We start from the raw sequence: 15,586 nt of genomic DNA on the forward strand, positions 1-15,586 counted from the left end.
ACTTGAAAGTCAGCAACAACACCACAAGGCAGAGCTCTGCTTTAACAATGTGTTCTCGAGCCTGAGTCATAAACACTTCAAACCACCCCCACAGCCTGCGGCTCGAGCTGGGCAGGCTCCGCGTGGGCGAGCGCGCTCGAGAGGGTGAGCTGCACGTGTGAAATGCGCCTCTGCATGTGCGGCAGCAGCACCCCGGGACTCTGCTCTTGCCTCTCTGCAGACCCCTCTCCTCTCTGGGAGAGCCCCTCGGGTGGAGCAGTGCAGCTCAGCACTTTCACAATGCCCAAAGTGCGATGGCAGACACGGCCGCATCCTGCGCGTGGCAGGGAGGCAGAGCCTTCCTTGGCCACCGTGAGGAAGACTCTGCCTTGCACATCAAGGAGCTGCTGCAAATGCAGATCTGAGCTGGCTGGGGGTTTGACAAGTGAAGGTGCAGCATCTGTGAGGCTCCAGGGGGAGCTGATATGGGGGAAATGGCCTGCCCTGCGGGAGGAGTGTGGCCAGACCCTGCCCACAGAGGCAGGAGCCCTGTCAGGGCTCACAGTGCAGCTCGTACCTGGGGCAGTGGTTCCCAGGCTTTCTGCAGCCAAGTGGAGAAATCTACTGCTCCTCAAAGGTCAAGCTGTGTCCAGCATTTGTTCCCCATCCCAGGCTGCTCCCACAATGAGATCTCAGGGATGTGTGGAAGAGGCCTTTGCCTGAGCTCCAGAGCACCACAGGAGCACGCTGGAGCCAGCCCAGCACTCCTGCACCAGCAACCACCAGCTGCAAAGAACCAGCATGTGAAACCCAGAGCAGGCAGGCAGAGTGGCAGCAATAGGCAGGGAGAGGGCAGTGGGAACAGGCAGGTCCCTGCCACAGGTCACTCCACAACAAAAATCCCTCTCTCCTAAAGAAGACCTGGAACCCAGCTTGGACTCCTTATTCACAGAATTACAGAATGCTTTGGGTTGGAAGAGATCAGTGAGGTGGTGGAGTCATCATCCCTCGAGGAGTTCAAGAAAAGACTGGATGTGGCACCTGCTGCCATGATCTACTTGAATAGTTAGAACATGGGTTGGACTTGATGATCTTATAGGTCTCTTCCAGCCTTGAATTTCTGTGATTCTGTGATTCATTTTATTCCACCCCCCTGCCACAGGCAGGGACACCTTCCATTAGACCAAGTTGCTCCAAGCCCCATCCAGCCTGGGCCTGGACACTTCCAGGGATGGGGCAGCCACAGCTTCTCTGGGTACCCTGTGCCAGAGACTCACCACCCTCACAAGGGAGAATTTTTTCCTAATATCCCATCTGACTGCCTTCTGTCTTGTGAAGCCGTTACCCCTTGTTCTGTCACTCCAGGCCCTCGTGCAAAGGACAAGGTCAGTGAGCATGGAAGTGTGGATACATCCATGTGGATACGGATGTGTTTTTCCTTTATATTGGAAGATCTGCAATTTCCGGCCTCCTTCAGCCTGTGAGCTCCCAAGAGATCTCCCCCAGCAGTGCAGTGTTTTAACCTGATGACAGAAAGGTGCAGTTCAGTTCCCTTCACAGTCCTTTTGTAGCCCAGAGCATCCACCAGTCCCAGCATCACAGACCAGGAGTTGCTCCTGCCCGAGGAGCGGTGGGATTCCGGTGCCTTGGCGCTGGCTGTGTGGGAGCAGCGGCGTTCCCAAGGCAGCCGTGCTCACAGCTCACAGCCAGCACTGCTGCAAGCGCTGGGCACAGCAAAGCACAGGGAGAAATTGGCTCCAGAGGACAGAAGGCACTGCAAAAGGCTGGCAGGGAGGGATGGCACCACCACTCTGCCCGCTAATTGTCTGTTTGGCACATCTCATCAGGCAGCTCTTTAAAAGCAGATCCTGCCCCAGACCCTGAGACTGGACTTATCTGCAGCAGCCAAGGCAGAAGAACAGAGGCAAAACCCTCTCCCTGCTGCCAGTGGAAGCATTAAATTTGTGTTAGTGTCTCTGTACCACATCCTGTATCCAGGGGGAAATGAGCACCCTCTCTGCAAGGTTCATTACAATGTGCCATCTTCAGCTCAGCCTTGCCTTGTCCAGTGGGGGTTAATCTAAACCACCTGAATTTCACAGGCTGACTCACAACTTGGTTAATAAGGCACAGTACAAGTGAGTCAGTGGCATCTCTCCTCACTGCTGTTTTACTGACATCCCAGATAACAAATATCACTCATGCTGGACCACAGCCAGTGCGGTGGGATCCAAATCCCCATCTCCCACCAGTGTATCTTGGCATACATCTCTGTAAGAAAGCAAAATACATCTCTCCCCATTCAAGAGGAAAGGGGAAACTCAAAAGGAAATATTAAATCTTGATTTATTTTCTTTTTCCGAGGCCATTTTCTACCCACACACCACTCAATTACATTTGGACAGACACAAGGTACTTTGGAAATTGTACTCAGCACTTAATCCTCTGCCTCTTTGGCACTCATTTACTCCCCAGGTGCACAGAGCTGCATTTGCTGCTCACAGACTACAAAGCAAAGAGCTGACCAGCAGTTACCTCTCCGAGTAGCTGAGTAGCTCTTGCTTCCTGGCTAAGTCAGTGCACAATTATCCCCAAACACAGGGAACCTTTATTCCTGCCGTGCTCAGCTCCTCCCAAAGCCTCTGTCGTGCCCTCGGTGCCTCGCAGGAGGCAGCGTCACCCACTGGAGCTCGACAGGATGTCACGATTGCTGGAGCAGGATGGGGAGCTCTCAGCCTCTCTGTGTGACAGCAGGGCTCAGCTTGGTGCTGGAAAGGCAGATTTTGGTGAAAACAAAATTCACCAGTCCCAGTGCTAATTGTTGCTGTACACTGGTGACTTGCTGCAAGCAGTGAGCTCTCCAGTAACACTCTGTGCCAAGGCCTGGAACCTCACCAAGGGGCTGGAATGAAAGGATGATGCCTCTTCCATCACTAACTGATCTTTTTCTATCAGTTGCTTAAAAATGTATTTTGAAAGAAAATGGAAATACGCATGAACACAGGAGCTACACCCCGTGTTTTGTGGAAGATATTCAGCAAAAGGCTCAGAGAAACCTGAAGCTTGAGAAACAAGGCCCTGTTGGAATTACTCACTGCAAAGGAACTTCCCCAGAACCCCCTCTCCTCTGCAGAGCCATCAGATCCCTGTCCAGCCAGCCCAGGGCCCAGGAATGTGGGATACCAACAGCTTCCACCTGAGCCACGCTGGCTGAACAGGGCTTTCTCAGGGCCCTGTGACCTAGAGATGGGCTGCTCAGGCAAGGAAGCCCCACTGAAAACAAATAAGGTAAAACACAGCCTAAAGCCAGCAAATGGGAATTTTTTGTTTTGGCACAGCAGAAAGTGGCAGCATTTGGATGTGTTCCACCAACCATTCCTCCAAAAGTTCACCTCTCCTTCACTGCTGTAGAGCAGTGCCTCTTGGGCTCCCCTTAGCACAGCTGCCTTCTCCTGGTGGAACAGGAGCCAGGACTAAAAAGCCACCAAGATGGATGAGGCAGGAGAGACCTTGTTGCCACCATAGGCCTCAGAAGCCATTAAAGAGTTAATTTAAGGAGGAGTCATGAAATGTACCTGAGTAAATAAGAACATCTGGAATCTATTTAGGAACTCCCAGGGCTGGGACTGACAGGTTCAGACAACAGACAACACAGAACAGTAAATAAGATAAGCATTTAGGAATGTTGTAAGTAAGTCACAAAATGATAAATTAGTAAATTGAGAGGTGCTTGACACTGGAGCTGTTCAACTGCCAATGTTGGGAGCCCATGGCATCATTAATATTGTACTACTCTCTGTACACCTGTGTAATTGGGAAACATGGGACTCATTGGGAAAAACTGCTCACAGGTAACTAGAAAGGATTTTTACCTCCCGTTTCTGTGGAATCCTGCAGGATTCTGGCAGCCCCATCACCTGGCCTGCACCTGCAGAGAGCTGCTCCCTTGGTGTGTGTTTGTTTAGCTGCCCACCAGTGCTGCCCCAGGAGCCCACTCAACACTCTGCAAGCCATGGAAGTCCCCAGGTGACCTGCAGGGACACTGCACCAGCTCCCAGGGTCACTGTGCCAGCCATGTGTGGTCATGGCATGTGGCACAGCACCTGCACCACTTACCTGAGTAAGGAGGAGACTTGCAGCTGAACTCTCAGCAGACATCAAATAATTTAGTCTATTTTCCTTCCTGAGGTAAAATGAAACTGCCCAAAGCACGCCATAAATCCAGCAGGGCAGTGGGGCCTCGTTCACAAGGATGAGGGTGAGGAGACCCAGCTCTGCAGCATTCAGTGCCTGTGTGCCACGGCTGCTTCTCCTCACAGCAGGCAGAGCAGGGATGTGTTTGTGTACCTGTGCCTGCAGGTACACAAACACACAGCTTGGAGAGGTCTGCTCTGAGTCTCCCAGCATGAGAGGAGCTGTCAGGCTTTTCTTTCATGGGCATGCAGTTAGGATGCCAGGAAAGCACTGCTGGCAGCAGGCAGAGCTGAGAAATGTGGACTCCAGCTCCCAGCCCTGCCTGGAGTGGCTGTCAGACACCCTGCCTTGGAGGATGCACATTTACCACACAAGCACCAATGGAAACTCACAACTCTGTAAGAAAAGCAGCTTCATTGCTTAATTAAATCTCTCATTTAAAAGTACCAGTCTCCATCTGGTTCACCAACAAGGCCATTCAGAAGCAGTAAGGGGCTGGCCCTCTTCCTTTCACAACCCAGCAATCCTTCCTGCAGGTACCTTGAACAGCAAACTCCTGCACAGACAGCAGCTCCTGCCCAAGGATTAACACAGGTGTCACAGCTCCTCCCCTCGTGGTGCTGGGCTTTGAAGAACTCCACAGCATCTTGTTTTATGTGACTGTGACATCAATCCCCTGAGCACATTTTCCAGTCTAACTACAGAATTGGAAGAAATCTCAATTCAAGGTCCTTTTTCTTGGAAACAAAGGATCTGTAAAGCAGAGCTGCTTTCAAAAGAAAACCTCCTGGCTGAACTTCCAGATAACATCCCAGGAGCAAGCTGACATCTTTTTAATCACTCCTCTAAGTCAAGACACAAGGAGGTGAAGATCTATTCAAGAAGCAGAAGGTCACTTTTTCTTTCTGGAAGGATGGAGGTTTGTCCAACAATGAGAAGCAAAGACTAAATTGAATATAACTGATTATAACAAAAAGCAACAAGACAAAAAAAGGCCTAAATTCCCAGTCATCCTCTAGTAGGGCTGCTGTGCCCACTGGGATTTCTTTCTCCATATCTTTTATGCTGTTTCTACTTATCTGCCAGCTGAGCTAGTCAAGTTTGGGGCCAAAACAAGCCAATCAAAAATTGCTGCTTCATGTTGTTAATTTTATTTTACCTGAACAGGCAGTTGAAGGCACAGCTACACTTAGAAATGGGTATTCCTACAGCAGGATCACTGAAGAACTGGGACAGCAGAATTTCCTGAGGCAAGCAGAGCACTGACCATGTAAGAAACACAGACCAGGAAACATCCCACAGCAAAAGCGGCATTACAGAGGGGGAGGCAAATTTCCCAGGAAATGGTGTGAAATGCTATCAGAAAACACAGGAACTAAAGCTTAGCAACGAGGATGTGAAAGGAAAGAAGAGGAAACAAAGAACTGCATACAAAGGAAAAAAAAATCCCAGGAAGTTCTACAATTACCCAAGTGAGGAAAACTGTTAAAATGCAGCATTTGGAGAAAACAGTTGGATACAGCAAAAGACATCAGCTCCAGATGGAACAGCACAGTCCTGAAATTGAGCTGTATTGAACCCAGAAGTTGAAAAGAAATTGAGTTTTCATGTCAGATGTGGAGCACTGCCTTAACATTGGGGTGGGAAAGGCCAGGACTACAGGCACGACCTTCTTGTGAGAGAACGATCAAATGAAGAAAAAAAAGGAAAATTTTGCAGGGGAACGCTTCTCAGGCAAAGAAGGAGAAAGAAAAGTCTTTTTTGTCACCATAAATATCAGTTTTAGAAAAGCCTAGTCTTGGCCTATGACTTTGTTAGAACACAGAAATGGAATGACAAAGGCAAGAGATTTTACTGGAGAGGAAGTCAAACTCATTAATAATCAAAAGCTGCACGAATGTCAAAAATAAGAATTTGTCCATTGCAGTGGCACAGCGCCAAATAGAATCATGGAATCAAGGAGTGGTTTGGGTTGCAAGGGATGTTAAACCTCATCTTGTTCCAACCCCCTGCCACAGGCAGGGACACTTTCCACTAGATCAGGTTGCTCCAGGCGCTGTCCAACCTGACCTTCAAATCTTCCAGGGATGTGACTGTGCAAGTCACAAGGTGATTTTCTTTACAAAATCACAGTCTCTTTCCTTCTCCCTTTTTTTCCTGTTCTGGTGTATTACCCCTTCTCATTAATTAGCTCATCGTTTTTGCTTTATAGCATATTTTATTTTATAGTGAAACACTTCACCAGTTCACAGAAGGAAAGAGTTAATATAGCAGATTGCATGTATGTCACTTCCAGTTGGTTCCACAGGTTCTTTTGTCAGGTTTGGATGAAGACAGGTTTACCTTGGTCACTGATCCCACCTCAGCACTCCCTGGGGCAGAGCTGACCTGCTCACCAGGAGACAAGCACTGCTCATTACTTACAAAAACCATGGAGAGACTCAGAGGCAGGAGGAGCTGGCAGCAGTGTCCCAGAGGTGCTCACAGCACAGCACAAGGTGCAGCTCCCAGCAGGAGTCGGCTGAGCTCCTCAAAGAAGCCTTCGAGGAGGAGCGGCTTTTCTGCAGCACTGCCACCCTCCGGCTCCAGGGAAAATTCCCTCTTCCTGGCAGAGAAAAATCCCGGAGCCCCTGGGTTTATCCCCTTTCCCTCCCACCGGCAAGGAGAGAGCTGGCAGCAAAGCTGGATGGGAAAGTTCCCATCGGCAAGCAGAATCTGCACAGCAAACCCTTGGGATCGGCAGCTCGGATGAGTTGCTGTCTGGCTGCCAACACTCCCTGAATTTGGGGGCACCAACGTGGCCAGTTCATCCAAAGACCCCAGACAGCGCCTCAGTGCTCTGATGCCCCTGGCTAACAAACAGAAGCAGGAGACAAGTAACTTGCACCCTTTTGTGTTAGATAAACTTTATTTTTGGGTCCAGGGGTGCATCCTGCCCAGCACTCTGGAAGACTCTGTCCCAAGTCCTCAGAATGGCACATGTGAAGATCAGGATTCAAGAACTCCACAAGGCAGTTGTGACTATTTAGCTCCGAGGGAAATTCCCTTTCTTAATTCCCCCTGCTGGTTCACACAGGTTATCACACATCACCAGTAAGTGATGCACAGGCAGGTGAACCCCAGGCTCTCCTGTCACCAAAAATAATCTTTAAAAATGCTGCTGAGAGGTTGAATCTCATTTAGTAGAAGACAGCTCAGCACAGGAAGTCTGCTCACAGAACAACCCAAAGAGGAGACACCCTCAATGAGCATGATCCAAAATCTAAGACAGATGGCAGCTGTTATTAGAAAGGGTCAAACACTGTTTTCCTGTTTGTGGGCTTTTAATGACAATTTTCACAATAATTTACAAATTGGTTGTTTCGCACACTTATGTCCATTTAGTAATGAAAACTGTGAGTTAATTCAGCTCTCAGTTGAGGAACTGCTGTAAAAATGCCCTTGCTGAGGGCTGCTCTCTGCTTTGTGTTCTGCAGGCAGCCAAGCGAGTTCCTCACGCTGAACCTGCCCAACCTGCCCGCCCTCCCCAGGCTGCTCCCGAGCTCCCTCTGCTTGCACCAAGGGGAGGACCTGGAAGTTTCCAAGCGCTGAGGGCGGGGAGTGACAGCTCAGCGGCCGCGGGGCTCAGGTGTGCCTAAGGCAGGATGGGGACGGAGCATCCCAGCCCTCAGCAGTGCAGCCTTCCCAAGGATCCCCTCCCAAGGAGCCGGTGGCTGCAGCCCACAGCTCAGCACAGCTCTGGGCTCTGCTCAGAAGCCCAGAACAAAGACAGAAGCAGCTGAGGGGCACTGCAAAGTGCCCTGGCACAATACTCCATGACAGCTATGCCAGCCTTACCAGTGCCTCCTGTCTGGGCATCAGGAATTCACCCACTGGATACTGTTCAAAGGAGGGAAAGAGATGGAGACCTGAGCCCAAAACACAAACAGAAGAGATCAACGCTGGAGAATTCCCAGAGTTCAGCTATGTTAGTCCTCAGCAGAGGAGAGGAAATACATCAAAGGGTACTAAAGCCTTGAATTTTCCCACCCAAGCTGTTGCAATCATCTCAATAATTCACCTCAGGAGAGAACTTGCTTTCCAGTAAGACAGACTCTGTTTGCCTTTTACTTCCAGTCACTTCAAGCTGATTCAGCTTTGTGCCTTCTTGTAAAGAAGTCAGCAGCAGTGTTTCTCAGAGAAATGCAATACAGCAATTTAAACCTGCAGCCAGTCTGGCCTGTCAGAAAAAGTGAAGGCAGAGCGGGTGGGGACTGCAATGAACACCCCAAGAGTTCTGCTGAAGGAAGGAAAGTCAGGGATTTCTCTCCAGAAAAGCATGGGAAGTGTTAAACCTTGCACCTCACACATGTTGGAGTTTTCCCCACACTGAGCTCTTTCACAAAGACGTCCCCCACAATGCTTTTACAGGAGTGGAACCGTTATCCTGACAATCAGATCACCCATTCTCAGATAACTTATATTTAATGTGTGAAAATAAAGGGAGTACTTCACAGCAGTCCCTGGAGAGAAGAGAAAGGACTGTGGTGAGCAGTCCACTGACAGAAACTGCTCCCTGGAGTTCCCTTCCCCCTTGCCTTCCTCCCCTCTCCGAGTGCAGTAACTCAATCCACAAGGTAACTGAACTCTCCTTGGGGGAATCTGGGGCACAAGAGGCTGCAGCTCCTTTCCAAACGAATTCGTTTCATTTCTTTATTTTAAAGTCCACTGATCATCATCATCATCATCATCATCACAAAAAAACCCCCATGGGAAATGCAACTAAAGAGAAAAAGTCCAACCAAGACCTAAGAACCCAGAGCTAGGAGCAGATGTGGCCTGTGTGGCACGGCGCCGGCACGCGCGTGAGGAGACGGCCCCGCACGCCGCAGTGGTGTGGCCAGAGCTGGGCTCCTTTATGTCAACCTCTGCACAATGACAGCGTTGAGCAGGTTGGCTTCCTTCAGGGTCTGGTTCTCATCAGTCAGCTCTTTATTGGGGAAGGTGGTCATGAGGACGAAACTGGTGGCAGCCATCGCTGGCCGAGCATCTACGATGAAGAGCCGGATGTCACGGATCCTGTGCAAAGGGATCAAACACAAGGGTGGTGCTGTCACTGCACAGCCTGGACAAGGGACTGCTCTGCCCAGAGTGTGCAGCCCTGCAGCTCTGTGTCTGCATTCCAGCTCTCACCAGGCCACACCAGGCTATTCTGATTCAACCTGCTCCCGTTTAGTGAAATAGCAGCAGCTGCTTTCTGGGCTACAGGCTCAGCTCAGTGTTCTCTGTTGTGTTGTCAGGGGGTTATCTGAGACTGAAAGCCTCCAGACTCTTTGCTATGAACAATTTACAAACTGACACTTTCTGAGCTTGTCTCACACAGCAGAACCCAGAGGATTTCAGCTCCTGTGAGCGGCCACACAATGACACAGGATCCATTTCTGGAACTCAGTCACAGGCACAGGTTTTTTGAACTTTTTGCCCTGAGCTTGACCCTGAGAGAAACTGGAGGAATGAGTATAAATTACAAGACCAGGAAGGTGAGAATGATTTAAAGAGATTTCAAGTGAAGCAATGGTGTACCACTTTGCTCATCTAAAGAACAGAATTGTGGTAAGAGCATCCCTTGGTGCTCCATTCAGCACAGGGAACAGCCTCATAGAAAAGCCTAAATTGAGTCAAAGTAACTGAACCAGGTTCCTAATTATCTGCCAGTTTCCAAAGCCTTTAGAAGAGAATCAGTGCTTTACAGGCAACATCAAGGAAAGTTCTGCTGGTCACATTTATACTCCCAGGTGTTGTGTCACTGGCTATAATCTATCCCAATTTGGGAAGCTAATCCTACCCAACAGTTAGCAGCTAACTTAAAAACACCACAACAACTTTATTCCCTTTCACTTGTACAGAAGGATGCCCAGAGCTCCTTCTGGCAGGCTATGCAGGATTTTAGCACTTGCTCCCTGCCTTGCAGGGCCATCTATGCCTGCCTGTGCTCCCTGTTGTGCTCGTACCTGTGACTGTGGTTGAACTTCTGCACCAGGCGCCCGCCGTCCGCGAGCCGGATCTGGATGTTGGTGACGGGCTCTGACTCATCAATCACGACGGCAGAACTGGCTTTGGCCTCGTTCTCTGCCTGCTGGGCCGGAGAGCTGGTGCCCATCACCTGGGGCGCGGTGCTGCCAACAGGGAGACGCAAGGTGAGCTGTTAGAAACCCAACTCACCTGCCCACAGGGTACCAATCAGGCAGCAAGCTCACTGTCTGCCAGGCCCATCTACCAGGGCTTCTCCACAAGCAAGCTGCAAGTCAGAATTCTGGAGTCAGCCAAGCAGGAACTTGTCTAGAAGTTCAACTCTACCATCCCCTTTGGTGCCACGGGTCCTCACACCCACAAGTTAACAGAGGAAGTGTGAATTGGAAACGCTGCTCCAATTAAACACACCATGGAGGTTGCAAACCAGGGATCTGGCTCCTGGCAGGGAGAGGCTGAGCTACCTCACAGTACGTCAGTGAGCCTTGTTTCCTTAGAGAACACCTCCCATCCCACAGGCACCCAGTGCCTTTACTTCAGAAGGCTCCACCTTGCAAGGCTTGAGTGACTCTCACATTACATGTAGTAACCCAGTGTCACCATCTTCTCACCTGCCCAGCTTCTGTCCTTCTCCAGTAAAAGCTCTGAAGACACTTTTAGGTTTCACATACTCCTCATCACGGTGATCCTCCATGTCCAGGTTCACCTGTCCGCCCCGTGCTAACCTGCGCAGCTCAGCTGGGACTTCCCTGCAAAGAGAGAGCTCTGAGGCAGCTGCCTGAGGCAGCAAGGCAGGACTGTGTGGACAAAAAGCCCAAGATCTGTGGAATTTCAGGAATCACAGAGAGCCTTTGCTTAACTGACAGGGCAGATGCACACCTCCCCACTGACAGACACAAATTAAAGGTTACTTCTCCCTGGCCCTCACCTGCCGTGACACAATGCATCAGAAATTCTCAACACAAATATCAACACATTTGTTTACTTCAACTCTCAAGGCCCCACATAAATCAAACCCACTCCCTGTTGACCTGAACCCAATGTTCCATATTAAGAGTAACTAATTTCTTGCAAGAAAGCTCAGGTGAAAGGTGCCATGGATTCAGAAGCCTGGATTCCACAAACACTCGTGTTTCAGGGAGCAGCTGTCCCTTTTCTCCCCTCTCACTACGTACCCTCTGCGGATATCATCGAGGAACTGGGCATTGGATGGATCCTGGTAGCTCCTCAGCTCTCCACTATCCAGGCTAAATCCACTCTTCCAGAGCTTCAGTACAACGTGCACCTGCAGCAGCCCCAAAAGAACAATCAGCCTCACTGAGCTTCTTGGTGACAACAAAAACTGAAGCAAAGTGAAAAGTTTCAGATGGGCAGAGAAGCTTCAAGGTGCAAAATCCCAGGTTTCTCTGAGCTAAGGGAAAACCCAAAGCACTGGCTTTTATGTAATGGTCAGGTGTCAATTCCTAGAAGATGGCACCATGGTCCCCTTTTGGATAAATATGGCTGAAGAGCCAGAATTATGCTGAGTGAGGAGCCTAAACCAGGCTCCCACCACAGCCACGACCTTGTCTGGTCACAAACCAAGCACAAGGGAATCTTGAACTGATGCTGTCAGCTCCCATCTATGGATGTATATTGGATGTATATAATAATGGATAAAGAGGAGTTGATTTCCCAATGCTCTTTGCACACTATTTTTCCTGATCTGCACTTCTAAGAAAAGCTCAGATTCTTAATTAAAAGATCACCAGAAAACTGCTTACCCAAGACCTAATCATCTATTATTCTCTACTTGGAAATCCCACAGGAAGCAGGATTTACCATATTTCTGTCCTTGTGAATTTCTATCAAGCTTTGTATCTCTCGGGGCTGGCAAGCTCAGTAGCTGGAGCAGAGAAATCCCTGGAGTGACAGCTACAAACCCAAGCAGAGATACTCACATCCTGAGAAGAGCTCGGTCTCCTCTCTCCTGCCACATAAGCTGACTCCTCCTCTGGAGTAGCCCCAAGGCGATATCCTCCCCCTGCAAAAGGCTGTGAGAGAGAGGCAGGCACAGGGTTACAGAACCACACAGACCAAAGAGCTGCTTCCCTGCTCCCACCACCCCTGTGGGTGAACAGGGGCTTCACGGCATCAGCAACATCTCCTGCCCTGCAGGCAGCGACAGCTTCAGCAAGTTAACAAGGGTGGCACAACAGAGCAGCTTTTCTTGCCACTGTGAGACACAAAATGGAGCTGCACTAAGAGTCCAGACTTAGCTGCTGAGATAATTCCAGGACTCCTCAGTACCAAAGAGCTGGCAGGGTGGAACAGAAATGGGGGACAGAAGGAAGAACTCCTCCCTCCTCACCTTTGGCTTGCTGGTCTCGCCGCCGCTCTTGGCTGTCCGATCGACGGCCACGGCGCCGTGCTCCTTGGCTCCCTTGAACAGATCCTCCACCAGCTCGTTGGGGCTCTTCTTCCTCGGAGGACCCACGATCTGCTGCCCACTCCTCTCTGAGCCACCCGCATAAAACCTGACAGAAAGCACCCAGCTCCTGGTCAGCCCTGCCTGCTGCCTCTGCAGGAGCCCCGGGCTGGATCAGGGCTCGCTCGGTGCAGCTCAGGGAAAGCCCTGGATCTGCAAACACTGGCTACCACCAGTGTGTCTCCCACTGCAGCCACTGCGCTGCAAAGACTTTCTCTTTATGTCAATTCCTGTAAATTACCCGTGGATCAATAGCAATAAAGTGGTAACAATGCTCAGAGCTGGGAGGAGGAACAGCCCAGAGGGACAAGCCCACTTTTAAACACCGGTACCAGCTCCATTACCCAGCTGAGCAAAGCTCGCAGCAAATCTCTGACCTGGCAGAGCAACGTGCAGCTGGAATTGTGAGGGAAGGCACACGTCCCTGCCACACAAAGGATGGATCTCAACTGGAAGCAATGCATGACAGTCAGTGAAGTGCAATTAAGCACTTCTGGAAGATTGGGTTGATTAGCTTCCAGATGGCTTGTAACACACAGAGTGAGCTCCCAGCTGCCTGCAGACCAGGGCCCATCCAGGCTGAGCCACCCCTTCAGATACATCAGTTCCATTCCATTTACCTTGCCTGTCAACCTTAGGGGTATTTAACTGCTTAGAGCTGACACTGTAAGAGATTGGCCTACTAATACTCCATGTTCCTCTGAAAAGGGTCCCTACTTTTTTATTTCTGACTCCACTCTCCATTACTTCACCCTTAAGCAACACTTAAAAAAAAGAACACAAAACCAAAACCCCCACCAAAATAAACCCCCAAAACCCCAGGCAGTAAGAAAACCAATCCCTGCATAATTCCCACATTTCCTGTGGACACACATGAGGATCTGGGCTGTTTTCTATTCTTAACCCAGGCCTTCCACATCCCACTCTAGGCTTTCTTTGAGTGCTGAGAGCTGGTGCCTACACAGCTGTGCACAGGCTTTGCACTGACAAACCTGCCCTGTCAAACCTCAAGTGTTTCATGACAGGAACTTCATATCCATGTAAACCTGATTCTTTCAAAGAAGCTGTACACAAGCAGCAAGTCCTCCCAGAGGGAACAAACACCCAGCATTGGAGCCTTCAGCTGCAAACTCACCGCTGTCCCTCCTCCTCTTCATCATCCTCCTCCTGAGCATGCACAAGGTCTCTGAACGAGGTTACTCGGTGGTCACTGCAAAAATCCAGCAAGAAGGATGTCAGCCTCCATGTACATTCCCAGCTGGAACATTCCACACTGCAACAGGCTCTGTTCAACAGCAGCTGACCCCAGAGAGCTTCTCCTGAGTGACAAGGGCAGCAGCTCCTCTTTGGGACTGGACAGCATTCCCTTACTGCAAAGGGATTTGGTAAGGTAAAATTCACATTATTGTTTTGTAAAATGCTCAGCTTGATCAGCTCAGGTGCCACACAAAATGAGAAAATACTCTTCCTGCTGAGATATGATCTGCTTAAATGAAAGGTCACTATCAGACTGTTTTTAATGTTAAAAGATAAATCAAGCTTTTCCTGAGCAATGAGGCAAGTTTTCCTAACTGATCCCTGGCTTAGCTGTGCAATAACAGCCATGCCTGTGATGTACAAACACTCAGGTTTTCACAATGTCTAGAGAGCCACACAAGGGGAAGCAAATCTAAACACAGAGCTACTCCTCCTGAAAATTAACACAATTAACAGTGCTTTAGGGAGTGTGTGTGCTTTGCCAGCTCCCAGTATGGAGCTGAAGCTGCCTCCTCACCTGGCTCCAGTGCCTCTGGAGATGGAGCTGGGCGTGGGCTGGGGAAGGGTCAGGATGTCCTCGTCACCCCCGTCCTCATAGAAACTGGCAAGTGCAATCTGGAAAGGAAATCCACCAAAGCCCCTCAGGAAAAACACACACAAACAACCCAGCTGAGACATCTGTCACGCTGCATCTCCTGAGACTCCTCATACTAAAGACACTTCATGTCATTCCCCCTGCTGCAGGTCCTGGCAGAGACGAGGCCTCAGAGGGTTTGCCATTTGGCTGTGTCATGGCAGGACACTCAGTGCCGCAGGGATGTCACCCTCCCTGTCAGGGAATGTCAGGGCCCTTCTTCTGCAGCACTTACACAGGAGTTATGCCAAAATTACGGCATGCAGCTTTTGTGCCGTCATGAGCAGACTCGGAATTTGACACAGCCAGTCTGAGGAGGAGCAGGGACAGGAGCAGGTCAGAATGGTGGCTGACTCCCCCTCAGATTGTTTGCTGACAGCGCCAACAGTACAGCACTGACAGCCGCACCGGCATTCCAGGAAAACCGACAGAACCCCGGCAAACCCCGGGCCCACCGTCCCTCACCTCGCCCTACAAAGTGAACGGCAGAACCAGGAGGGGCCTCAGCCTCAGCCGGCCCACGGCCCCGCCGCCAGGGCTGAGCGCGGCCACGGACGGGGGCGAGGCCTGAGCCTGCGGGACACCGACCTCCGGCCCGGCGCTGCCCCCCGCCAGCGCCACGGCCTCCTGAGCCGCGGCCCCGCCGGTCCCCGCGCCGGGCCGAGGAGGGCAGCGGCAGAGGTACCTGGAGGTCCCAGCCGGCGGACTCGAGGAAGAACCGCGCTCGCTCCTCCTCGGCGCCGGTCACGGCCACGAACTCCCTCAGCGCCTCCTCCCTGTCCGCCATCTTGCCGCGGTGCAGCGCCCAAACCGCGCCGGGCCGCGCCGCACCGCCCCCGCGTGCGCCGCCAAAGCCGCCCGGCCGGAAACACCCGGGGCGACGCGCGGCGCCCGGCCCGCGAACAGCGGCCCCTGCCGGCCAGGAGGTGGCACTGCACCACAACCGGCCCCGGAGCGAGCACCGGGAACCGGGCACCGGGCACAGAGCACCGGTACCGTGTACAGGGCATGGGGTACCAAGCACCGGGCACCGAGCACCGGGCACC

General features: G+C 51.1%; 1 protein-coding gene across 1 annotated transcript; it reads right to left on the reverse strand.

Annotated features, from left to right (window-relative positions):
* Positions 1-8,851: 8,851 nt before the first annotated feature.
* On the reverse strand, positions 8,852-15,352 carry NSFL1C (NSFL1 cofactor). Its single transcript, XM_063172406.1, has 9 exons — positions 15,226-15,352; positions 14,424-14,521; positions 13,785-13,859; positions 12,533-12,698; positions 12,123-12,215; positions 11,358-11,467; positions 10,794-10,931; positions 10,164-10,328; positions 8,852-9,231 (listed from the first exon to the last, which is right to left on the reverse strand). The coding sequence occupies exons 1-9, from the start codon at positions 15,325-15,327 to the stop codon at positions 9,069-9,071; spliced, it is 1,110 nt and encodes a 369-aa protein (XP_063028476.1). The 5' UTR covers positions 15,328-15,352; the 3' UTR covers positions 8,852-9,068.
* Positions 15,353-15,586: the final 234 nt, after the last annotated feature.

Source organism: Melospiza melodia, chromosome 19 (genome assembly GCF_035770615.1).
Source record: "Melospiza melodia melodia isolate bMelMel2 chromosome 19, bMelMel2.pri, whole genome shotgun sequence".
NCBI lineage: Eukaryota > Metazoa > Chordata > Aves > Passeriformes > Passerellidae > Melospiza > Melospiza melodia.